The 24,692-nt window shown below is 39.6% G+C and overlaps 1 protein-coding gene across 34 annotated transcripts in view; it reads left to right on the forward strand.

Annotated features, from left to right (window-relative positions):
- The first annotated feature begins 830 nt into the window (after nucleotides 1-830).
- Nucleotides 831-24,692, forward strand: part of CEP112 (centrosomal protein 112) — a 158,216-nt gene continuing 134,354 nt past the window's right edge. For 19 of the 34 annotated variants that reach the window (XM_086857562.1, XM_086857564.1, XM_086857563.1 and 16 more), the window contains exons 1-8: nucleotides 831-3,732; nucleotides 4,418-4,538; nucleotides 5,468-5,658; nucleotides 6,366-6,511; nucleotides 11,722-11,812; nucleotides 14,009-14,083; nucleotides 21,632-21,673; nucleotides 21,812-21,889. In XM_086857562.1, coding sequence (XP_086713688.1) covers nucleotides 3,580-3,732; nucleotides 4,418-4,538; nucleotides 5,468-5,658; nucleotides 6,366-6,511; nucleotides 11,722-11,812; nucleotides 14,009-14,083; nucleotides 21,632-21,673; nucleotides 21,812-21,889 — 897 coding nt within the window. In that variant the 5' untranslated portion in view covers nucleotides 831-3,579. The other 15 variants (XM_086857575.1, XM_023938831.2, XM_086857585.1 and 12 more) reach the window with 7 other exon arrangements.

A 24,692-nucleotide genomic window follows, 5' to 3' on the forward strand; every position in this document is an offset into this window, starting at 1 on the left:
TATCTAATCATCAATCACATCCTTTAGCTCTGGACCGATTTATAGCAAAAGGCCTTAATCATTAGTAATTACTGGGTTCTGATTCCATTACCACTCCTCTGTGTCAGGGAGTGGACCTTTAATTATAGCAGAGGGTCATGAGCTTGGGATTTTCCAGAATTTACGTCAGTAGAAAGACGGAGATTTCCAAATGAGTGTAGAAGACAAGTATCCAACCATGATTTAAACATCAACAGCATCAGATAAAGAGGTTTTTAATATTTCTAAAAAAAAAAATTTGCTTAAGTTAGTAAGACTATTTACATTTTTGAGATTCTAACTTCACCTGAAACTGTTTTAAACCACTGTTAATTTTTACCTCTGTTTCAATATTACGCAATATAATTGCTTCAGTTCTCTATCTTTTGCTTTTTTTTTTTTAAGAGAACTGTACATCATTGAGCAACAGTTCTGATCTCTGGTCATTAAGTAGCTCTGAAGTAAATTATACTTTTAATTTGATTTATGATACAGGCAGCTCACTGGTATGATCCAGTCTGGCAAACTTTGTGCTTATGTCTGTATTTTCCTTCAGAAAAAGTAATTATAATTTCAACATACTAGAAAGTGATAGAGAAATATTTGTGGTACACTTATAATAAATTGTCATGAGTCATACAGGGTTCCCTCTGCAGTTTAAAAGCCTTTCTTTGATAAAAAGCATGAGCTCCACAGTAATAATCCACTGCAGAACATTTAAAAGGACCATTTAATATTAAGATCAAGCTACTTGTAAGATGGTAGAGCTTCCATTAAAGAACTATGAACATATTCTAATTATATACTTTTTCTTTTTTTTTTTTTTTGTAAGGCTGCATATGAATATTTTAATAGTATGACTGATATAATTCATCCTTATGCTTCCTATTTTTAAGGAGAGATTGAGGCAGCTATTATTAAGTATTTAGCACTTTGTACTCAGCAACAATTTAATTTTCTAATGCAGAGACAGACAAATTTATGCAGGCAACAGAAATGGGTATTTTGTTGGTGCATCATGTGTCATATTTTGGTTCTGAACATGTTTAGGTGAGATCCTCAAATGATGTCTGCAGGCCAAGACACCTATAACTCCTAACACATCCATAGCTCAGCTGGCAGGAGCCAATTAATTTGGAAATCCAATCTAAATGTGGTGTGGATCCATCTCTGGGATCAGGATGTTCAGGACAGTTGCTGAGATACCAAACACGGTTTAATATTAACTTGTGTTTCACAGCAAACCCTGTGAAGTTGGCGTAAGTAAGCTTAGCATTCACTGCCACCCAAATGCTGCTTGCCCCTGAAATAACTTGTGTTTTGCACAAAAACAGCTGCCCCAGGAAAACTGAGGTTTTTCCAAGGAAATGTTCCCAGTTCTACTTACCCATGCAGCAGAATAATGACTGAACAAATCGTCTGGCCCTGCTTCCTCGCTGGATGTGAAGCACTGGAATACTTGAAAGGATCACCCTTAGGAGTCAATGTTCACATGCTGAATTTATTATCTACTCTCCTGAAGCAAGAAGAGGGAGGAAAAAATATCTGTGACCTGTTAACTCTTTGAAGTAGTGAGGTGTTTGTGAATCACAACTTTCCAGACATGAAAGATTTGCTCAGAAGGGCTGAAAAATAACGTCTTGCAACTCAAAGTGTTCCAGAAGCTGGTATGAGGCAGTGAAACCTGCCTTCTTTTTTACTTTTTTTCTGTATTTTTGAGATGTTTGAAAAAATGCCTTAAGCTGTGTTCATGTTACTTGTGGCAACCTGCTGAGACAGTTAAAGAGATAAGAGAACATGGTAAAATGTGGTGAAAAAAAAGGTATTGAATATGTTTTACTTAAATGACTGTATTTTTACAATTCAAATTGGGAATTTGTTCTGTATTCTGGCTGGGATATCTCTGTGCTCTGTATGTGTCTACAGTGATTTCCTCAGGAGGGTCAGGACACATCAGTGCTCCTCACGTCCAGGCTGCAGCTTTGGATGGAGACAAGACCCCAGTCACTTTTTCAATATTTTATTCTTCTTTCTGTTTTTTTTCGGACAGAAGTTGTGCAATTGTCAAATCACTTCAGGTAGGCTCCAACTTCTCTGGCCACCCTGTTCTGCCTTGGGAAGCAGACCCAGAAACTGGATTTATTCCCTCAGGAAATTTCTCCTGGAGTAGTGGTTCCAATCATTGATTTTGCTTGGCCTCGTGTTCTTTTTGATCATATTCCAGCAAATTCAGTTTTTCAAAGTACTTTGTGACGAGTATGACAAAGATACATTCAAATCTGAAGGAAACATGCAGAAACACAGCAGCTTTATTCTGCTGCGAGGATCTACCACGGATTTAACAGAGCTGAAAAGTATCCCGTGCTCCAGTATGTATCAAATGCCAACTATTTGAAATTTGGGATTTTTAGCAGTGCCAGGGCCTGCCCACCCTGACAGGGAACAATTCCTGCCCAATATCCCACCTAACCTTGCCCTCTGGCAGTGGAAGCCATTCCCTGTGTCCTGTCCCTTCAAGCCCTTGTCCCCAGTCCCTCTCCTGCTCTCCTGGGTTCCTGTTGTGTTCTGGAAGGGGCTCTGAGGTGTCTCCAGAGCCTCTTCTTCTCCAGGTGAACACTGCCAGCTCTCCCAGCCTGGCTCCAGAGGGGCTCCAGCCCTTGGAGCATCTCCACGGCCTCCTCTGGGCTCTGTGCAGCAGCTCCAGGTCCTGGCTGTGCTGGGCCCAGGGCTGGGGCAGCTCTGCCCTTCAAATGGGTGTTTGAAGGAGCAGCTCTGTCTCAGGGCTCTGAGCTGAGGGGCAGAGGGCCACAACCTCCCTCTGGTGCTGCCCACGCCGGGCTCGGCGCAGGGCACACGGCCGGGCCACGCTGGGCTCCTCTCCCACCAACAGCTGAATCCTTCCCCCAGGACTGCTCCAGCCCTTCTCACCCAGCCCGTGTTTGTGCTGGGGATCGGCCAAGCCCAGGTGCAGGACTTGGCATCTCCCGTTTCTCGCTCGGAGCTCCCCGAGGCCGTGCTGGGGAGGCGCTTCCCGTGCGTGTCTGAGTGCATCCACAAATGGGGTGAATTGGGGGAGAGCACTGAGCTCGGTGAATGGGGGTGACCGCACTGCTGGGCTGTGGTGACAGTCATCACTTCGGGCAGGAATCACAGAATATCCTGAGCTGGAAAGATCATCGAGTCCAACCCCTGTCCCTGCACAGACAGCCCAACAATCCCACCCTGCGCATCCCTGGCAGCCGTGTCCAAACGCTCTTGGAGCTCCGGCACCCTCGGTGCTTGGGGGATCCTGTTCAGTGCTCAGCACGCTCTGGAGGAAGAACCTTTTCCTAAAATCCAGCCTAAACCTCCCCTGGGACAGCTCTAGCCGTGCCCTGGTTCCTGTCCCCGGTCACCAGGGGGAAGAGCCCAGCGCCTCTCAGAGCTGTGACTGCGTTCCCGCTGTGCCCCACCAGCACCTTCCTCGCACTCCTCAGTCCCAAAAGCTTTCCCCGTTCCTGGGGACGAAGAACTCCCCAGCCCACCCCGGTCCCACCCCCGCGGGCTGTGCTCGGGGTCCCCATGCCCCGCCTGAGGCGGCCCGGCCCGGCCCGGGCCCGGTCACCGCGGAAACGGAAACGCGCGGGCCGGGGCCGCCGGGAGCGGGGCCGGTTTGAACGTTCGGCCGCCGCCGCCGCCTTCCCCCGCCGCGACCGCGACCCGCGGCCCCCCGAGGTAACGGGGCAGGGCCCGCGGGGCCCGGCCGGGCAGGGAGGGCTGCCGGGGACACCCGTGTGCGCCCCGGGCCGGGGCACGGCCCGGGCTGGCCGCAGGGAAGGGCCCTGGGGCGGGCCCGGGCCGTGCGGTTCCGCTGGCAAAGGAACGCGTTCATTGCTGGAACGTGCCAGGAAAGGTCCCCGCTCTGCTGGGGAGTGAACGGACGGGAGCCAAGAGCGCTGCTCTGCGCGGTGCTGCTTCCTTCAAAACAGTGCTGACAGCATCTTTGCTCCTGTTACTTGTAACTATCGCTCTACTTGCTGTTTTCCCTCCTTTCTCCCCCCTCTTCTTGAAAGAAACTCCTCTGATTACAAGGAATACCAGGTTAGGAATGCGGTATCACACAAACGCCTTGAGGTGTTTTATACAAATTGGGTGTAATGAATATATTTATTGTGCGGTTGGCTATTCAGTTTCAAAGCAAAACAAGCACATTCTTGTAGATTACACTGCCTACCTGCTATTTACAAAGAATCTGTTTTAGTTTCGTGTTTATTTGACCATAACAAGACATGTAGGTTCACTTCCTGTATTCTTCTAAGCACATCTTTGTGTAGCCTGACATGAAGAGAGACAGTATTTGACCTTTTCTGCATCAATGTAGTATTTGACCTTTTCTACATCAATGTCATTAATTTTGCAGGTTACTTTGTGTGCTTTCAAAATGAGCAGTGAAGACGAAATAAAGGAAAGCTTGGATGCGGAATTTGATCGCTTTGTTGTGGCCATGAAGCCCTATGTGCTTAACCTGCAGCATAGTTCAGGTACATATGGTAAAATGTGCATTTAAACACTAATAACTAATAACGAAGTCCTAGGCACTGGCAGTTATTATGTGTAGTTGTATCACTTAATTTAGCCAGGCACTTCATCTCTGACATTACAAGGTACACTTTTGACGGGGAAGTTTGCACAACTTCTGAAGTTGAATGTTTTCTGTCTTGTTTTCATGATGTAAACCTTCTTTTGAATAAATACATTAACATCTATCTTTAAAAACCTAGTTCAGCAGAAACTAAAAGCTTTTAAAGGGCATTGTTTTTGAGATAGCAAATATTTGTTTTAATTATAAAGTTGTTAACATTTGTTCAGGAACGTGTAATAATAGGAAGATCAATGTGTAATAATAGGAAGATCAATTAACAAATGGTGTTGTATAAATCTAATTTTTACAACAAGCTGGTTTTTATTAAATGCACAAACCCTACAAATTAAGAGCTTTATGTGTAAACATTTAACCAAATGAATAATTTCCTTGTCTGGTAGCAAAGCTTGTGTAAATAGAGATTTATTTTTTTTTAATGGATGAGGATTTATTGTGTATTTAAAGCTCATGCATGCTCATGCAAGCTGTAAGTGGTAGTTTATGGCAGCTCTTGCAGTGAGTGCAGAATTCCTGGTGTTTCCAATTCCATGCTGTTTCCAAAAATGATGTAAACTTCTGGTAAACTTGAATTTATAGAAAATGTTTGTGAAATATGTAAATTTGAACCATTGTTAAAGACTTACTTTAATTCTAAGTATTTAACCATTTCTTTTATTTGCTTTGGTCATTTGGGAGTTTGTTTTGTTTTAAACTTTGGTGTAGAAGGGAGAAACCTACAAAATTGGTGACCAGTGATAGCTTCTCTTTTCTTCATGTGTTTGATTTGCTCTGAAAATGTATAGTGACCACGTATATCTATATTTGCAGACAGAAAAAGATGCTCACTATGGATTAAAAAACTCTGCAAACCCTCAGGAACAGGCATAGGAATAGTGGGAAGGGAGAATCGAAACTTGTATGCAAAACTGCTGCTCCACATGCTGCAGAGAGGAGTTCTGGATGGTCCCTTCAGCCAAAAACCAGAGGAGGGAATGCTGAGAACTTTGCCTGCCTACATGGTGAGTGTCATTTCTTTATGAGACAAACTTGCTAAAATGTATCCTGGAATTGCTTTTGCATCTTAGATTTGACACAAATGTGGCAAATGATTCTGAATGGATTGAGTGGAACTGCCTGTGATAAATAAAGGCATTTCTTGTAACTGATGCTCGGAAAACCTTCCAATGGGCAAAACTTCTTGTGATCTGTATTTTCAAACTTCTGGTTAGAAGGCTAATGAAAATAGGTGTTTGAAGGAACAGAAAAGTAATCTTTTTCTAGTTCTTTGGAAAAATGTAATGAAAGGCCCTGGAGGCTTTCTTTTGTCCTAATCAGTAGATATCTCTTGTGAAAGGAAAATTGCTCTTAAAAGTGGTGACTTCAGTAGCCTGAGAAGACTATAGAATTCACACAGACATTGTTAAAGTTCCAGTTTGTTTTCTGAGGAGCTGAATGTGCTGTGTCAACCCTTGGCATCAGCTTCAGTGATATAAAAATGCCAGTTTTTGCTTCAACTACCCACCCTGTAAGAAATATTGGAAAATATTTGCACTGTTGCTGTGGATTCCCAAGGGCTGGGGAGGTGGCATTTGCACACCTCTCTGACTTCACTGGAAAAGTAGTGTTTCTACTGCAGATAGTCCTGCAAGAAATGACATCAAGGGTGTAAAGAATGTGTCTGTGTATATATCTTCTCATGTTGATTTTGCACTTGTTCTCATTCTAGTCCGTTTATTTTGATGAACCAATTTCACCAAGATTTCGGAACAGCAGCGCTGACTGCTTACCTGAGTGGGTGGTGGGAGAGCTGGGAAACCATGAGAGTAACATATCTTCTGTGGAGGGCTCATCTTCAGCAACACCTGCACATGGGTAAGGTTTCTGTCTTTGCTTCAGCAATGTTTGATTTCTGTTTATTTATTTAATAGATGTAGGCTCTGGATGTCTCTGTTTGTATGAGTTTATTGCACTCCCTCACAGACTCACCATCAGTGTTTGTGCTTTATATACAAAAACTCCGGGAACAGCTTCAATGTAATGAGAACTTCCAGACTGCTCTGTTCTTACTTTTCTCCATTATGTCTTCTTCTCTGACTTCTTTACATCTTCTTCCATCTCCCATCCCTCTATCCCCTTTTCCTTCCTCTTGTCCTCCTCCTCCTTTCAGTTCCAGACACTTAATGTGGAAAGTCAAAGGCTACATCTGTAGTCTAAGGCCACGATGCTGAAAGCAGCTGTTTTATCAAATAATTTTTAATGACTTTTCCCCTAATAAATTAGAGATATAAACAAGTATACAGATGGTAGATTTAGGGGTTGTTCTATGATTGTTGCTCACAGGTTTTTTAGAGGAAGCAGAATAGTGGCTCCTTGCAGATAAGCAGGTTTTGCTGAGCAAGATTTAGGTTTTTGATTTGCAGCAGCCAGGGAGCTTAAACCTCATCCTGGGTCCCAGGCAGCTGAGAATAGAGCTGTTCACAGCAGGGAAAAAGGGGTGAAATGTGTTATGTTATTAAGGCTTGTTTTCCTGTTGGCTTAGAAAGATGTCCCTGCAGTATTGAAGGAATGACAAGCTGGTCATTTGGACAATTGGAAAACTTCAGCCCTTTCTGGATTTTCTTACTTAGTGCAACTTTGCACTGATTATCAAGATTTTTTTTTTCTTTATGTGGCTGCATTTCAGTCATGGATGGAATTTCCACTTGTTTGCCCATTTTAACATTAATGTAAGTTAATGCTTAACTTTTCTGAAATCCTTGGTGAAGGAAGCACTGTTAGACATGGAGTGAATATTAGTCAAAGCTCAGTAGGTGCTATACAAGAAGTGAGTGTTTGCTCTGCTTCTGGTTTTGTTTCATTTTTTAGAAGTACATGTTTAGTTTCAGAAGTCCAATGCTTTTTTAATGTCTTCGCTTACATCTTTCATAAGTGGCCACCATTAGCTGTTCTCTTGTAGGCACACTGATGTTTATGCTGTTTATCCTCATCTTTCAATCATGTTTTTAGTTTTTCAGCAGTGATTTGGACAAGTGACAGATGGACATTTGCAAGTTAAATCACATTGAGTATCATGCAACTCTTCCTCTTCTGTATCCATTAACTGTGTGTAATTCTAACAATCATTTAAGAAGTTACTCTTATATCTGAGGTGTCTTTACCTCCTTTTTTGAGGATTAGGGACTCTTCTGGTTGCTTACACTTGTGCTCTGTGGTTTTGATAACAGACTTGTGGTTTAAGAAGCAGAGGCAGAGAATGGAGAATTTCCAGCTGAGTTATGATAAATTCTGCTTTGGGCTTGGTGTTAAGAGAATTGTTGGGAGGAGCTGTCCAGATACCCTTAATTTAAAAAAAAAAAAAATAGATTTGACATTATGAAAGCAAGGAGTACATAATGTTTTAGAAATGTTTTTTGAGACCTTGGATGAATTTTTGTTATTGTTGTGTCATGTCAGGATACCTGGCCTGGGTGTGACCAGATTGTGTCAGCCCCTGGGAGCAACATCATCAAGTCAAAGTATCACTCTGGGTGTTAGAAGCAATAAAATACCAGCACAACTCTCCCCTTTTAGGCCAAATTAAGCACACTGATATCTCTACAAGGCCATATTTGTGGTATAAAAATACATCTTGTTACTCTGAATTCCTGATTTGTACTGTCAGCTGGGGTGGGATTTGCATGTTCCTCCCTCTTCATCCCAGTGGGGCTGGTCCCCACTTGAGGTGCACTTCTACCTATTCCCTCCCTTCTTTTTTTTCCCTCTTTTGCTACCTGGTTCACAGTAGAATATTGGGAATTTGATGTCTTTTCCCACTCAGTGTCTGAACCTAAGATTCAGCTTGGCCTGTCAAAGTTCCCAAAGTCATTTTTGGTGTAGTGAAGCTTTATTTCACTTTTCCCCTTTTATCCTGAGGGAATGAAGTAATGCCTACATTGGTGATCAGTGTGGCTCCCAAGACTCTGGTGAGTTCTCTGGAGACCTGCATTGCAAATTATTCACTGGACTGCAAATTATTGCATGCCAGGGAAAGCAAGTAAATGTAATTGAATAATGTTACTGGTTTAAAGGACTCTGGGAATTAAAAATCAGATGTACAGGCACAGCTCTGCCAGTGAATGCTTGAACCAAGAGTGGGGCTGTGTCTAAGGAAATCTGAATTTGCGTTGGAAAATTTTGATAGTTCTGTAGGTTGCATAAATTAATCTTCACAGCAATAAGAAACTTAATTTTCCTGAAAATTTTGCAGAAAAATGCTGAAGGTAAATATTTCAGCTGTTTTGTTTTGAAAAACACAAGATAGTTACATATTCAATACTTACTTAAATGTGACCATGTTAAGATACTACCTATATCCAACATATAGATCCTTTTTGTATTTACAGTTTTGGATGAGCAATCAGTGCAGGTGACAATGTAACATATTAAGTATTTCTGCATGTGCATTTTGTAGGTAGAGCCAGCAGATGGTGACCGAGTTCCACTGTATTTGTCTCTCTCCTCTGAATGTGCGCTGGGAAAACTGAATCCATGGGCATGGAATTTGTGCAGTTGGATGAAAATTTTGCATTCTAGCCATGACTCAGTTCCTACAACATTTTCTCAGGGCAAAATAGATAATGTCAGTGAGACATGTTTGAGTAACTACTTGATGTTCTTTATCTCAGGATTCTCTCCTTTCAAAGACCCAAAGAGAAATTCTTTTCATAGTGATTTTTATCTTGCAATGCAGATAATTCTGTGTTGGACAATTTTGACTTTTCTACATAAAGTTGTTTTTCTGCCTGCATAAAAACCTTAGGTAGACAAACCTTACTTGAAAATTGGGGTGTGGGTGAATAAATCCAACCAGCTGGGGCTGGAAAGGTGCAGCTTAATTTTGAAATGTGAGAAGGTTGGTTTGAGAAATGCTTAGATTGGTTTGGACAGAAACCTGGGCTTTCTGACCCCGCAGGAAAATTTTACTCTGTGTTTAGAGAGTGTGCCTGAAAACATTGTTAAAGGTTGGTGTGTAGTCATGCTGGACCAGGAGGAATCAGTGAGTTTGCCTCACTTTGCTCCTAGGAGGAATATTTACTAATCTCATTTATTAGCGGCAAGTTTCTGCCTCCTCCTGTGCCCACTCCCTGCTTGGGATGGAGCAGGAGGTCACAGGATGATGTCAAAACTCCGATCATCCTTCACTCACCTGCAGTGGGAGGAAAAAGAATAAATCTTGTGCTTTTTGGACCTGACTCATATTAGCAGGAGGCTGGAAAAGGGAGTGGACAGGTGGTGCACACTTGATATGAGCAAAATTGTGTTCATCCTTAACAGTATTTTCAAATTCTGTTTGTACTATCAAGTAAAGGAGCTTCCTTTTCAGTTCCTCTTCAAAAGATCAGATACAGAACTAAGAATGCATCTAGACTTTTGTCCTCCCTTTGGTCAAATTGAAAATAATACAGGTAGATTGGGTTGGCTTGTGTATTTGTTGATATTCCTGAATCTCTGAATGACGAGGGCATGAATTCTGTTTTCTTTCATTTTGAACAATTGGAACTTTATTGCATTGTTAGGTAACCTGAGTATTGCTCAGAAAGGAAATCTGATAAAAGGGCAGATTTACTCACAGGCAAAGATTTATCTCCCTTTAATTAAAGGTAATTTTGTGTCAAATGAAATCTTAGTAAGAAATGCAAGAGGCAGTCATTGTGTTATCATATTCCTTTTGATCTTTTTTACCCCTAAGACTTTGCTTATCTAAACTATTTACTGCTTTGTAATTGTTATTGTGCATCCATACATGTTGTTTATATGGATTTATTGGTGCTGGAAGGGAAGGTAGGCTCCCAGTTGTTGTATTTCTCTGTTCCCTGCTGTTCTGATGAAAGCTGGGGCCCTGTGCTTGGTGAAAACTTTGTGTTTGTCTTCCTAGAAGTGACTGGTTTATATTGTACATCCAACAGTTGTTGTTCTGTTCATAAACACTTCATTCATCTCAGTGTCTTTTTGGCATAGCAGCCATCTCATTTGCTGCCAGATGGAAAGGAAGGGAGGTATTGGATGCTCTGATTTGATTTTAATATTAAATGGCCAATTATAGGTAGGTGAAGGGACCAACAGGAGTTTTTAATTACCTTAATACCTGTGGAGGATGTGCTGAAAGGTGTTTCACTACTGTTTTGGATCTTTTGCTGTATCATCCCATCTAACAAATGCTTATAACTTTTACTTTATTTTGTTCTTTTTCCCCCTGTTCTGTGGCTGAGGAATGCCTGTGACCAGGTGCATCAGTGACAATTCTCTTCACCTATCTTCTGATCTGCATTTCCCTTTGTTCAAGTGTTTTATTTACAACAATAGCTTTTCCAGAAAATCCCTGTGCTGGACAGAGCACTTGGTCCTGCTGTGCTTGTGTACTGTCTTGTGGGCATTTCTTTACCATCCCCCATAAATCCCACTTTAGTCCATAAAACAGAAATGAAATGAAACCAAGATAATCTTTGTGACTCGTTCCTCTCCACCTTAGCCTTTCAAGCCACTGCTCTTGTACAGAGCTGTGTGTGTTGTTCTTGCCCTTTGTGTGTTATAGGACCATTTACCTTGTTCTAATCTATTTTTTTGCTCTTAAAAGTCTCCCCTATGGTGCAACCAACCACCCCCTTAATTCCTCTTTCTTCTCTGAGTTACTGGACTCCATCTTAACTTGTTTCATACTCTTAGCCATTTTGTTTCAAAAACGTTCTCTTAGATCAGCCCTCTCCTTAGCTTGGATTTATCCTAAAATCCTTTGGGAGACGTTGGGTCATGTAGTAAAAGAAAAGCAAAGAATACTTTTTAATGTACTGACATGCACACAATATTTCTAGTGGGTTTTTTGGTGTGGGGTTTTATGGTGGTGTTTTTTTAATGGAACACTTATGGCTTTTGTTTGCCTTTAACATCAAAACTTTCTCTTTTTTCTCCTTTTTTTTAAAATCTTTCCATCTTGACTGTTATTTTCTTGTGTATATTTTAGCCGATTCTATTCTGTGATTAACGTCCTTTGTGTGCACAAGTTGCTGAAAATGAATTTTTCTGCTTCCTCTTGTCATTAATAACAGGGAAAGATTCAGTGAGAAGCCATCAGCAGTGTCCTGTTGTCTGCTTTCTTCTCACCGGACAGATGAAGATGACCTAGGCACGTCACTGTCTGTAAGATGCTTCTCCTTTTTGTCCTAAAGCTTTGCTTTCCCTGAGATGCTTTTATATATCCCTGTAAAGCTGTTATTTCCTGCTGTGTGGGTCATGATCCCTGTAAAGGTGCAGACATTTGGGAGGGAGTGATAGGGAGGACTAAAGCTCATCAAAATCTGTCCTCTGCAGTGTAGGGGAAAAGAATTTCTTGTAGGATGCTCTCAGTTCATCTTAATGCTTGACCTCTGTTTAGTGTTGTGTTTTCAGTGTCTGCTGCATTGTTTTCCCCAGGCTTGGCAACGTGCCTGCATTGACATCATCTTGTATTTTGCAATAAGAGATTAAAGAAAGCTGCAGAGATGCCTCTGGCTCTGTTCAGTAAGGGTTGACCTCTGAAAGAGTGAATTTTGGACAGTTTGTTTCATCAGACTTTCCCCAACGAGCATTTTGACTGATGAAAGGGCATTGAACAGACTTTGTCTGAAACCCTTTGAGTCCAAAATATTCAATGATGTTTTTTATTTAATTGCAAGCTTTGCACTGACAGTTACTCCTGACAAATGTGTGATACCAAGAAACGTGCTGTTTACCTTCCAGAATGTGCTCTGTGGCTTTGCAGTGTCCTTCACCACACCTAGAACAACCCTCACCCCTCCGTGAACACTGAATTTCCTGTTTGTTCCTCCAGCTCTGCCCACGCTTCATTTTTGATTCCATCAGATGAATAGTTTAGAAAGATTGCAGCTGGGCACAGTTGAGAATTTATGAGGACATGAAGTGCAAATAGGATAAGCTGGAAGCTCTTTTCTGAGGAAATTTGTGTTCTGCTGTGCATCTGGAATAGAGGATTAGCAAGGGGATGGTTTATCAGGGCAGGTTACAGGTGCTCAGTGGGCAAAAATCAGTGTCTGTGCTCTAGGCTCTGATTGCTGTCTATGGATTTATGTGTGTGTTGATTGTATGTATACAAATGCAATTTAAATACAGAAATGCCATAATTAAAAATAAAACCACATGCTGGCTTTACTACATTCCTCCTTATTGGTTTCCTGTTTATTTTTACTTCAGGAAGTACTCCTTGTGGAAGAGTTATTGTAAAAAAAAAATTATATTCTTCGGTTGAAACCTGGATTTGGGGCTTTAAAGTTTTGTGGGGGAGTTTTGCTGATTTGATTTGTTTATTTTTAAGATTTTTTTTTTTGTTATTGCTGGCTCTGCTGCAGCTTCCAGGTCAGTGTTAGACAAATCACTGCACTTTAGTGTTCTTCAGCTCCATATACTGGATTCTCCTGTGATTACAGCTTTAAAAGGGCCTTTAAGTGAAATAATCCTCTCTTAGTTAGTCAGTTTGGTAATGTTTGGCTGGCTGGAACAAACAATACCTTGTTCCATTGTCAGGGATGCTCAGATGTTCTGCCATCACTCAGGCCCAGGTAGAGGAGCAGGGAGGCTTTTAAGAAACATTAAGAGCTGCCTTAACCAAGTGTGAATTAACAGCAGCCCAATCTCTGTTCACTGGATGCTTGTGACAAATGAGATTTAAAGAAGGTCCATACACAAACCTCACTTAATGAGACAAAATCATTCAGGCTTAAATGTTGATTTTCTAAGTACCTCATCCAAGGAAAACGTGTGATACATTAAATGTTGGTAGTTACTGTTATCCCACAGGAAAAACTTCTCTTCTGAGAGACAATTCTTTTTGGAGCAGCAATAACTACAGCCTGGCTGGATGCTGGAAATCAGGAATACCCTGAAGCTGGGCAGCAGCTGCTCTGTCCTCTGCTTTGATAACCATCCCTGCCTTGCTGAGGTTTCCTTTCATTTTTAAATCAGCTTTTTTAATGGGAGGCTGATCAGGTGATCTCTGAATTTTGGCTTATCCCCAGAACAATTACTGTGGAGATGAATTGATGCCTGAAAATGGAGTATTTTGGGTTTTTTAATAAAGTCACCCTCTGTAAAGGAGACCATTGCTTTGGAAATAAATAAAGAAGAACATTAAAGTGGAGGGCTGGGCTAATTTATCCTCTGAACTGATTTCTCAGCCTAGTATCTTCTGGAAACTGAGCTGTTTAGGGGAAAGCTGTCAGAAGTATTGTGACACTATTAGGAAGCTCAGTGAAGCTATGGCCAGGACAGTGAGAAGTTTGATTTTAAATTATGTCTCTGCTAGCAATTCTGATATTTTCTTTGACTTTTTTTATGTTCTAGGATGATCAACACAAAAGAAACTTTTCATTGGATGATGATGACCTCGAAGCACGACTCAATAGTTGGAATCTTGGGGTAAAATAAACTGAGTACTTTACTTATTTATTAACTTGCAGTGAGCAGTTCTCAGCAGTGTAGTTTGCTTTCTGAGCTTAGCCAACAAAACTTCATGTAGGAATCCATCTTTTAGAAATGACTTGCTAGGGCTTGGAAAGGTTATTTATGAATGTATGAAAAGAAAATATTAAATTTTATGTAATAATAATCTTCATACCTTTAATATGGTTACTCATAAATCAGGCAAAATAATGGCTGCTGGTCAAAACCAAGTCTTACTCTGGTAGAAATTCAGACTAATTCTTGATGACTCTGTAGCATTATTTTTTACTTATACTTGTATAAATGAAGAAGAGTTTCTGTGTTTATTTTTTTAACCAATACAGAATTTGCAAGCCATTAATACAACTCAGTTTTTTTTGTTCGGTGGGCCTCCTTTTGAAAGGAGGCTTTTCTGTATGTTCACCTCTTTCTTTCCCTTTCAATAATTCAAATTTGTTACTCTTGTAAGACTTTACTCCCTTTGGTTGTATTTTCTGTGGTATTACTCCATGATAATTCTAAGGTGACAATGAAGTACCTCTTCTCTGTAGCTGTATTTTAAATGTTTTTTTTTCTATTGTGTTGTTTTGTCTTTTTTGTAACCCTTTCATTTGTACCACCAATTCTTTAACCTATTTCATTAGGATTAATAACCTTACAGCAATTTAGTTTTATTAAGATCACTTTGATTTTAACAGGGAGATTTCTTCTTTCTTTTCTTCCTCCTTTTGTGCTTATTCTCACAGGTTAAAAGCTCACAGAGTTGCAGCCAAAGTTAGAAGTGATGAGAATGAATTTAACAAAATAGCTCAGCCTTGTTTTTTGAAACATAGTCACGTATTTTTATGTTGTCATTTGAATCAGCTGCCAAATGATCTTTATTCTTTCTACACTATTGTCAGTCCAGAGGGATATGACAGCATTTAAAAATCTTGCCTATTACACTCCAGGCTTTTCATGGATGGCCAAGTTCTCTTCAGTGCAATCAGAAATGATAACAGAGGATATGAATGGTTTTCTGTCCTTGGTGTTTCTCTTCCCATTTCCAAGCTGAGGGTGGACATGGGTGAAAGTGTCAGCGTTGTACAGGTGCCTGAAACAAAGGTGCAACCACTTGCAGATTTTGGATATTTGGGCTGTATTTATCCATTGCATGATATGAACAGGAAGCTGTAATACCTTGAGCTTTTAAAGCTGCTTTAAGGGGGAAAACTTGCTCATGGCTATTTTACAAATTACACCAACTGATGCTGACAAAGGATCTCTTTATATCCTGCATTTTTATATCAGTGTCGATCTGCCTGCCTGCTTATCTCTTATCTCTGTCATTTTATTTGTATTTTATTTCTTTTCCTAATTGAAATTCCAGTTTGCAATCATGTTGTGTTGATAATGGCTGGTTATTAAACTGTGATGATCCTCTGCTGATACGGGAGCTCCCTTGGATAACAAATTGGCTACCGTGGCACATAAATCAGTTTTTCAAGTCTCCTCTCCAGGGATGGTAATTAAAGAAGTCTCTCATGAGAGACTTTGATTGCCTGATAAGACTTGTTGGGAGTTACCTGACAAAGAGGATTGGAGGTTGTAAAAGAGAGGTCTGTGAGGGGTTGTGCTGAACAGCGTTTCCCTGCTGTGGATCACGGCCTCCAGTGGGTTCTGAAAGGGTCAGGAAGTTTTAAGTGGAGTGTCACACTAAAAGAATATGTCATTGCTAAAAATAAAAAAATCCCACTAAATTATGGCAGCCCATTGGAATCTGTAAGGTTTGAGTGTCAGATGTGGCTGCTGTTATTTGCAAGCATTTAAATTGCTATGGGAGCATCTTGTTGGCCTTTAATTGCTACTCCCAGCTTCAAATTGTTTAATTTACTATGATCCCACCTCAGATACAGAAGACCCTTGACCCAAAAAAATACTTCAGTAGTGGGGGTAGATAGGAAAGGAGATACTGAATGGTTTTCACTTTGAGCTACCTGGGCTGAAGAGCTGTTGTCTTGAAAATCTTTTTAAACTTTCCTTGGGTTTTTTTTGGTTATACCAATCTTTGTATGAGGATTTTTCTTGGTAAGAATCTGGAATTTTAGGAAGCTGTGAGTATTTCAGACAAGTTTATATGGAGGCCATGCTTTTATCCAGGAATCTGCCAGTACCCAGCTGGGTGCACACATTGGTGGGACAATCCTGGTGTCTTCCAGCTGTGAGGTTCTGCTGAGCCTCCACTGCTCCAGCTTGGGCTTGTGTGCATTGAAGTGACCAGTTATAAATTGTTAATTTAATTTTACTGTCATCTTTCAGCCTCCTGCTTCTTTAATATATTCTAAATTTCCTCTTCTTCAAAGCTCTTGTATTTTTAAGGTCACATTCTGGGTGTGTTTTCAGTTTTCACGATATACCGACATCAGTGATTGAGATTTTTTTATTAATATTATTATTAAAAATACTGTGAAAAGTTTTGGGAAATGCTTTTATGATTTCTTTACTAAGCTGAGAGGTCAAAGCTTAACAGTCTAATCTGAAGACTTCAGATATTCTTAATAATAACATTTTCTACAGGAGAAGTAAATCTGTTGTGTTACTTTACTGATATTATTACTTTTTGTGAGTAATAAAAGAATTTTCCTCTTTTCCTTGCAGCATTCCTGATTATCCCTATCAAACATTTTATTATTCAAGTTCTTTCGATTCTAATCAGGCATGAGTAAATGTTTGAAAAAAAAGTTGAGTTTTGATTGTGATAAATTTGCCTTTCATACATGGAATACTAATTTACACTCATTTTACATACATTATAAAATGTGTTTTTCTCAGCCTGTATTGTCTCTTATCTAAATTGATGTGGGGACTGTCCTTTGTCAGGTGTTCATGCCTTGAAGCTGCATTTGCAATGTAGAAAAGCAGAAATCCTTTTGTGTGGCTGTTTGAGAGGAAAAGTTTCAGAGCCAGAAGCTGAGGCAAATAAATACCAGTAATCTTTGGTCATGTTGGTACTTTGAACTTTCTTTGTCATTCTTCAGCCATCTTAGAATATAATAAAAGTAATTTGGGCTAGGGGAATCAGAACTTTAAGGTCCCTTCCAGGCCAGACTTTTCTGTGATTCTGTGGTCTTATTTCATCAACAGCTGTCAATAAATTTCTGCATATTGTTGCAGCTCTAGTGCACTTCATAACTGAGAGGAAGGTGACCATCTCCTGTTTATGTCTCTAAAATAATTTAATATTGTGGAAGATATGTGTAGTGTCTGGAAAAGAACTTCATTGGATAATGGAATTAAACTGCCTTTTTTTTCCCTTTTCTTTTTTTCTTTTTAGCTGAGCTTTTTAGATTGTCGGCAAACATAATTTTTGGATAAAAAAATTAAAGTTATGTAAAGGAACAGCAGTGGATTAAATGCCTGCAAATTCTTGCCTTACCTGCCTGTCTCTCACTCTGTCTTTCATGATGCCTGTGATGCAGATTCATTTGTCACTAAATTGTAGCCAATTTTAGGTGTGACAAAGCATTTCTTTCAAACATCCTGAGAAATTCAGCACATCATTTTAGGTAGAAAGCACACAAAGAGATTGTACCCTGGGGAAACAGCAAAGGGCTTTTTAATCAGGGAGAACACAATTTTTCATCACTGGAATTCAGCCAGGACAAGAATTAACTCTTTAGCTTTTACCACAAATGATGTGGGACTGACTGGACACTCAGTCTTGCCCAGAAGAATTTGTCCTGGGAAATGTTACTGCCTAGTAAAAGTTTCAGAAGGCTGAGACCAAAGAAATTCAGTGGTTGGTGGCTGCATTCCTTTCTTCTTCCTTGGAGAAAAGTGTTATAACACAGGGTTAAATGGATGGAGCGTTGGGAATTCCTGGGAGGCTGCAGCAGCAGTGGATGCTGTGCCTGTTCTGTGTGCTTGGCTCACATCTGCCTGTGTCTTTCCAGTCTAGTTAAGCTCAACCATTTTTGCACAAGCCATTTGATTATCTTTTGTTTGGTTTCTCAGTCTGGCTGCTTACTATAAACATACCTACTGTATATGTTGTGGCCTTGGAGGGCAGCAGTGCTGGAAAAACTTTCCCACAGTGAACTCCAAGTGGTGTTGCGACTTCAAAAAATAAATTCAACTTCCATGCTGACAAACAGCCTTCATGTGCTTTAATGTCCTTCCACTAAGACTGCAGCAGCAGCATTAAAGTGAACTTCCCTACAAATTATGATGTTAGATAAGAATGTCCTTACTCAAATTTCCTGAAGCTACTCAGCAGTTATTTCTGTAGGGAACATGCTGGCTGGCTGGGTTTGGTAGATTAAAGTAAGAATTTAGGGCAAGGTTCAGTTTAGTTGTTTACCATTTCAAAGTCTTAAGTGTTCTTAACTCTTTCATGTGTGTTTTTGTCATCCTTGTTTTGAAAACAATCCCGTTTTGTCTTTGATGAAGCTTGGGGGGAATGTACAATCAGCCTACAGATGCAAGTGTGGGGGTTTTGTTCTCTGAGTCTTAATATTTACAATATTCTGTGAGTGGACTGACACAGGCTGCAGTTGGGCGTTATTGGAGATAACCATCCCTGGATAAACATCTTCCAAAGAGCGGAACGTGACTTTGGAGGGGTAGTTTGGAACCGTGACTTCAGTGTTGTCATTGTTGTGGTATTTACTGAGCAAAAGAGCAGAGCTTTGGTGGGAGTTTCTGGACTGGGATATAGTGCACAGATAGAAAGCCTGGACAGTATTTTCAGCCCGAGGGATGGAATATAATTGATGAGGATGGGACTTGTGGAGGTAGTTAAAGCTCAAAATTGTGCTTTTCCTGCACTGTCCTTGCTTTTGGGGGAAAGCATTTCAACTTTTGTCAGTGCTTCACTCGCTGATAGCTTTAAAATTGCATAACTCATAAATATTTCTCTTTGATTACTTAAGTGTTGTTAAAATAAATAGAAATTAAAAATACTGAAGTTACAGATTATTGCCCATCTGCCTGAAATGCAGTCTCGGAATTTTATTTTTATGTATGTTTCTGCAATACTTTTTTTTTCAATTTAAGAAAAAATATATATTTTAATGAAGCAGATTATCTCTGTTAGGTGATGGGGATTTCTTCATGGGGATCTGATCACCCAACACCTTCACAGCTCTGGTTTTGGAGGAGAAGGTGACCATTGCATTCCACACAAATTGAAACGTGATTCCTTGTCAGACTGCCTAATAGAACAGGAGAATCCAAAATCTTTTCTACAAAGACATTCAAAATACCATTTCTGTTAAGAAGTGGTATTTACAAATTAGAGTTCAGTTCTAGTTCAAATAAAGATGTCTTTCATGATGACATTTATTTGGTTCATACTCCTAAAAAAGCATGTGATTTACTGCTCTTCTCATGGCAGTCATTCAGTTTCATACATATGCATTTTGGCTTGTCTTTGACCTTTTGCTTATTATTTTTAAATTTGCATGTTTCTCATAAATACAGACCTTTTTTTTTTCTTTTTTGGGGCATTCTTTATTGTGATATTCCCTCTTTAATGTGGTCTAATTTGGAGAACAAGAAGTTTTGCAGAAGACTGGCATGAAAAAAATGAATGTTGAGGCATTAAATGTTTACAGATCAGTTTAAGTGGATATAATCCACAACAAGTAACAAAGTGGGAACATTTAACTTCAAAGCACATATGGCTGCTGTTACAAAATCAAAAAATGCAAGACTTGGGCCCTACAAAGTATTAGAGAAACGTTTTCCTTCTTTCCCATAAACAAGTAGGATGTACCTAAGCTTTTCAGATTGGTTTTGAAGTGAAGGCTGCCAACAGCTGAATGTCATGGGCAGACAAAGGATTTTAATTAATTGTAAATATTTACAACAATTTTTAGCTTTAAAAAGAGCCAAAGTCAAGGGTGGTTCTGCACGAGAGACAGGGCTTTGGGAAATCGTTAAGCTTTTGAAATGTGGCTCTGCAGCCTTCTCCAGATTCCACCAGGTATTGGTGAAGGCTTCCACTGCTCCCAGTGATCCAAACTGGGGAGTACCTTGAGCTTCTGGCAAACACCTTCAGCCCTGGGGGTGATGAGGAGTGTGGGCTGGATGGGGAAGTGGCCAAACTGAAGTGGGAGGAGGAACATAATAGCAGTAAAATGGAAGTAAAAAATCCTGTTGCAGGTACAAATGTGTAGGACAAAGAAAATCCTCCAAAATGTTTCCAGTTTGGAATTTCTATACCTTTTATTTCCCTCTCTATTGATTTGCTTTTCCTTCCTCTCCACTGGATCTCCTGTGGTTGGTGCTCCAGGCTGAGCCCTCTCCTGTATTCCTCTCCTCACAATCTCCTCTGTGTCCAAAATTCCTCATTTTTGTGGCAGTGGGTGCACCCAGGATTCCTTCATTCCCTGGTGGCTGCCCATGGATGCCAACACAGGGTACTTTGTGTGAAAGAAAGTTTAGTCTGTTTTAGTAAACTCCCTGACAATAAATAGGTTATTGTTAAATTATTGGTTTCCTGATGCTTTCTGCTTCTGTATTAAAAACTTGGATAATGCCATTCATTGAAATTGAATGTATGTGTTAAATGTGAGTATGTGCAATGACTTTGGGTGAGATATGACAACTCAACACCACACAGAAATCCTACATCACCTTTTGGGACAGGAAATGAATAACACTGTATCAAATTGAAATTTCAGAGGGATTAAGCCTCTTTTCCACTGATAAATTCAACACACAAATTTATTTCATACTACTGCAGAAAGTGCAAGCATTTGATATATTTGCCATGCTTCGTAGATCAACCTAATCCTACAACATTTTCTTTTTTTTAATGTGTACTGCCACCTCATTCATATTCCAAATCTCACTGCCACATTTTACAAGATTATACCCTTGAAAGCTTTTTTTGGGCATTCTGCTTTCTCTGTGATGTGATGTTTGAGCCCTCACTGTTTGAGAAAATGAGAAAGATAGAACTGTCTGATAGAGGAAGTGGGTTGGGAACAATGCTTTGTATCCAGTTCTTAAAAATAGTGATTAAGAGAACTGTTTTAATTATGTAGCCATATTAATGAATTATTTCCTTATGTTTTGTCTCTATAACTTACATGTGTGGCTCTAGTTTCAATGCACCCAACTGTAATTTTTCAAAAGCACCAGATTTTAGTCAATATAATCTGTAAATGTATTGTAGCTTTACACTGATTTCAATGAGAATTTAGCCAATAAAGTTGGAAATCTTTTGAATAAGCCTATGTATGTAGCTGCCAAATATTTTTATAATATGCATTGATGGAATTTTTACAACCACAAGAGTTGGGAGGGAAAAAAAGTGCAATTTTTTGTCCATTTACAATATCAAAATTGCTGAGCAGATTTCCAACCAAGTGATCTTTTAGAAAGATCTCCTATTTCTGTAACATTTAAGGTATGTTGTCATCTCATCTGTAGTTCTTTGAGTGATGCAGTTCCTGTGCTCAATATAGTTCAGTTATGATATCTTGGACTAAATCAGACATTGTTGACCTGCTGATTTTTCTCTGCCTTGTTTTTCAGATAGAAAACCCCAGATATCTGCGAGAAAAACGGGTGACTTGGGTAGGTATTTCTATTCCCTTGATATTTCAGAAGGGCAAACAAGCATTTTATGTTATCTTTAATTGCTGGTTGGGATTGATTGTACTTGGATTTACTGTTTTTGACTTCATTTGCTGTTTTGAACTTTTTCTTCAACAGAAGACACCTAAAATTGACCTTGGAGAGAGCAGCCCCTCTCGACAAAACCATGAGCTGTTCCGAATGCAGGAGAAAGAGGTAGGATTCTTTTAAGGCATTTTCCTTGGAAAAAGGGCATTAGCAAGGAAGTCATTGTAGCAGAAAATTGCATGGAAGAGAAATTTGCTGAAGTGACAGGGCTTGTCATTAAATACTTCATGGATTTCCCAGTTATTTAGGGAGTAAAAAAAAATACTTTCTGAACACATTTACCGATCCTTTGAAAGAATTTTTAGTGGAGAGAAGTTTGAATTCTAGGAATTTTCCAAATTACCTTTTAATAGAAGCAGTGAAACCTTTGATTTAGTGATTTGATCTTGTTTACTTTCCATATACCTTTCAAAATTAAAAATTAGAATTTGATTTTTTCTAATTAAAATTGGATTTTGACTTTATTTCTGATAGGATCTATATTATTTCTGTATTTGCCTCAATGAACTCCAATCCTCTTTTGATCATATGGGGTTTTACTTTATGTCTTTCTTTCTAACATTGTGAATTCCTGAGATTGCTGTCCAAGCTTTGCTATCTAATTTTCTCACACCATGTATTTTTGCTTTTAATATGTGTAAAAGTAAAATTTTGTGGTCATTTTCACCTTTTTCACGCTTTGAGGAAGTTGACTGCCTGAGGTATTTTGTCACAAACTGCTCATTTTATTTAACACATTTCTTTTTTTGAAAGACAGCAAATTAATGGGCAGAAAAGGAATCTGAAGGTTAGGAAAAGGCATTTGAAAAACGATGAATAGAACCTCAAACCAAACCAACCAATCATAAAATAAAAACAACAAAAAAACCAAATTCAGCACTCAGCTCTGTTTGTCTCACCTAAAATTTCTGATTTCAGCCATATGCTCTTGGAAAAATGAGACATATGTATATGTTCCCTACTATCCAGAAGGATCTAAACCCACAAAGTACCCCAAATATGTCTGAGTTGGGGGGGAAAGCAGGAAAATATTCTTCCATTTCCTTGGTGTCTTATAAGGACACATGGATTGGGACTGTCCTGAAGATACTTTCATGACAATTCAGAAAACATCTTTAGCAGAGATACAGAGAAGGGTAAAACTGGTTAGCAGATCCTTCAGCTGTTAATAAAATAATGTGTATGAAATGTTTTCTGGTGCTACCTGGCTGCCTCACTTGATGCTCAGCCAAGCAGCTGCAGAATCCACATGCCTTTCACTTTCTCTGCTTTGCTATTGACTGTTCTTTTGTATTGACAATGTTCAAACCACCAGTGCCTCAGGATGAGGCAGGGTTTCATAAGATGTGAAAATAGCCCAAGAAATAAATAAATTGAAAGCACAATGTTGTCATTTAAACAATATTTTCAAATTAAATAAACAGGAATGCATGCCAAGGAGATACATAAAATACCCAGTTAATACTTTGTTAGTTCAGTGGAAAAATCCTCTAAGCCACACATTAAAAAATCCAGGACTTTTTGCTAATGGTGCTGGTTTGAACTGGAAAGGTTACAGACAGCGTTTCACAATCACCATGTGCGTGCTATTAACGAGAAAACTTAAATGAGTTTTCATCTTACTTTGTTTGTGAAGCTCAATTAGGAATCAAGTCCTTTTCATTTATAGAACGTGAATGTATTAGCAGAGAAATGGTGCTGTACAAAAAGGTCTGGGGGAGCCTTCAACTGTTTTCAACCTCTTTGTAGTACAAGGGGAGAACATAAAATAGGATAACTGTGGGGTTTTTTGCTTTTAACCTTTAGACCTTTGTTCATAAAGCATTCCTGCACCTGTTTAGGCTCTGTAATGCTGAACACATGGCCATGAGCAGTGATAACCACATCACAGCCCTGCGAGAACGCCGATGTCATCAGGCAGCGGCTTTTAGTCATCTCCCTTCCCCAGATACTTCTGACATGGATTAAACCTTTTGGGAAATGGTCATTACTGAAAAATCATGGGTTTAAACACGGGAGATGCAACCCAACAGGAATAAATCCATGTTCAGCAGGACAGCAAAGCACGACAGATGGGGTGATTGGCCTGTCTTGATAAAAAGGGAAAATGTCCCTTTGAACTTCACCTCTGGCCACCCTGTGTCACCCAGAGCTCCACGGGGCAGAGGAAGGGGAAAGGAAAAGTCTGATTTGTGATTTTTCAGAAAAACAGATTCAGTAGCATTGCTAAGATACAGGTTTGGATTTCTTCTGGAAGGAGAAAATAAAATCAGCTATGTTAATAAACTGATTTCTTCTAACCTTTCTCAAACAACTGGTTTATCTGATACATTACTCCAAGATATCTTCGTGTTTCTTTAAAGAAGTTCACTTTCTTAATTTTTCATTTTGTCAGTCTTATTTATTATTAGCATTTTTTTCTCAATTTCCTTCTATTTTATTATTTTGTAAGCAAAGATATTTATTTATCTTATCTCAACAAAGGAAGCCTAAACAAATCAGAGGCATATTGGAAATACTTTTCACTTTTCAGTTGAAGGTTATACCTGGAATAAATTTATACTGAGTTGTGTACCAGCTCTTAATTTATTTATTTTTCAGACAATCTGGCAAGCTCAATGCTTTATGCAATAAATTTTGAAACTTCATCTCTCTGGGTTAACTGAGAACATTGAGCGTTTCCAATGTTATTGATTTTATCACTGTGCTCCTGTCACTCCTCTGTTTTGATTTTTGGGAATCCAGTGATAAAGCCTTTGGCCACTGGAGCCACTGGTGCTTTTCCAGCTTCGTGTGTGCTAAAGCAGCCCAGACTAAATGGTTGTGCAGCCTGGGGGGAGGAGGAGGAGTTCTGGGGAAAGCAGTGCCTGGGTTTTCAGGAGAACACCTGTGGGATAACTTCCAGCAGTTT

Source organism: Cyanistes caeruleus, chromosome 19 (genome assembly GCF_971803275.1).
Source record: "Cyanistes caeruleus chromosome 19, bCyaCae1.hap1.1, whole genome shotgun sequence".
Taxonomy (NCBI): Eukaryota; Metazoa; Chordata; class Aves; order Passeriformes; family Paridae; genus Cyanistes; species Cyanistes caeruleus.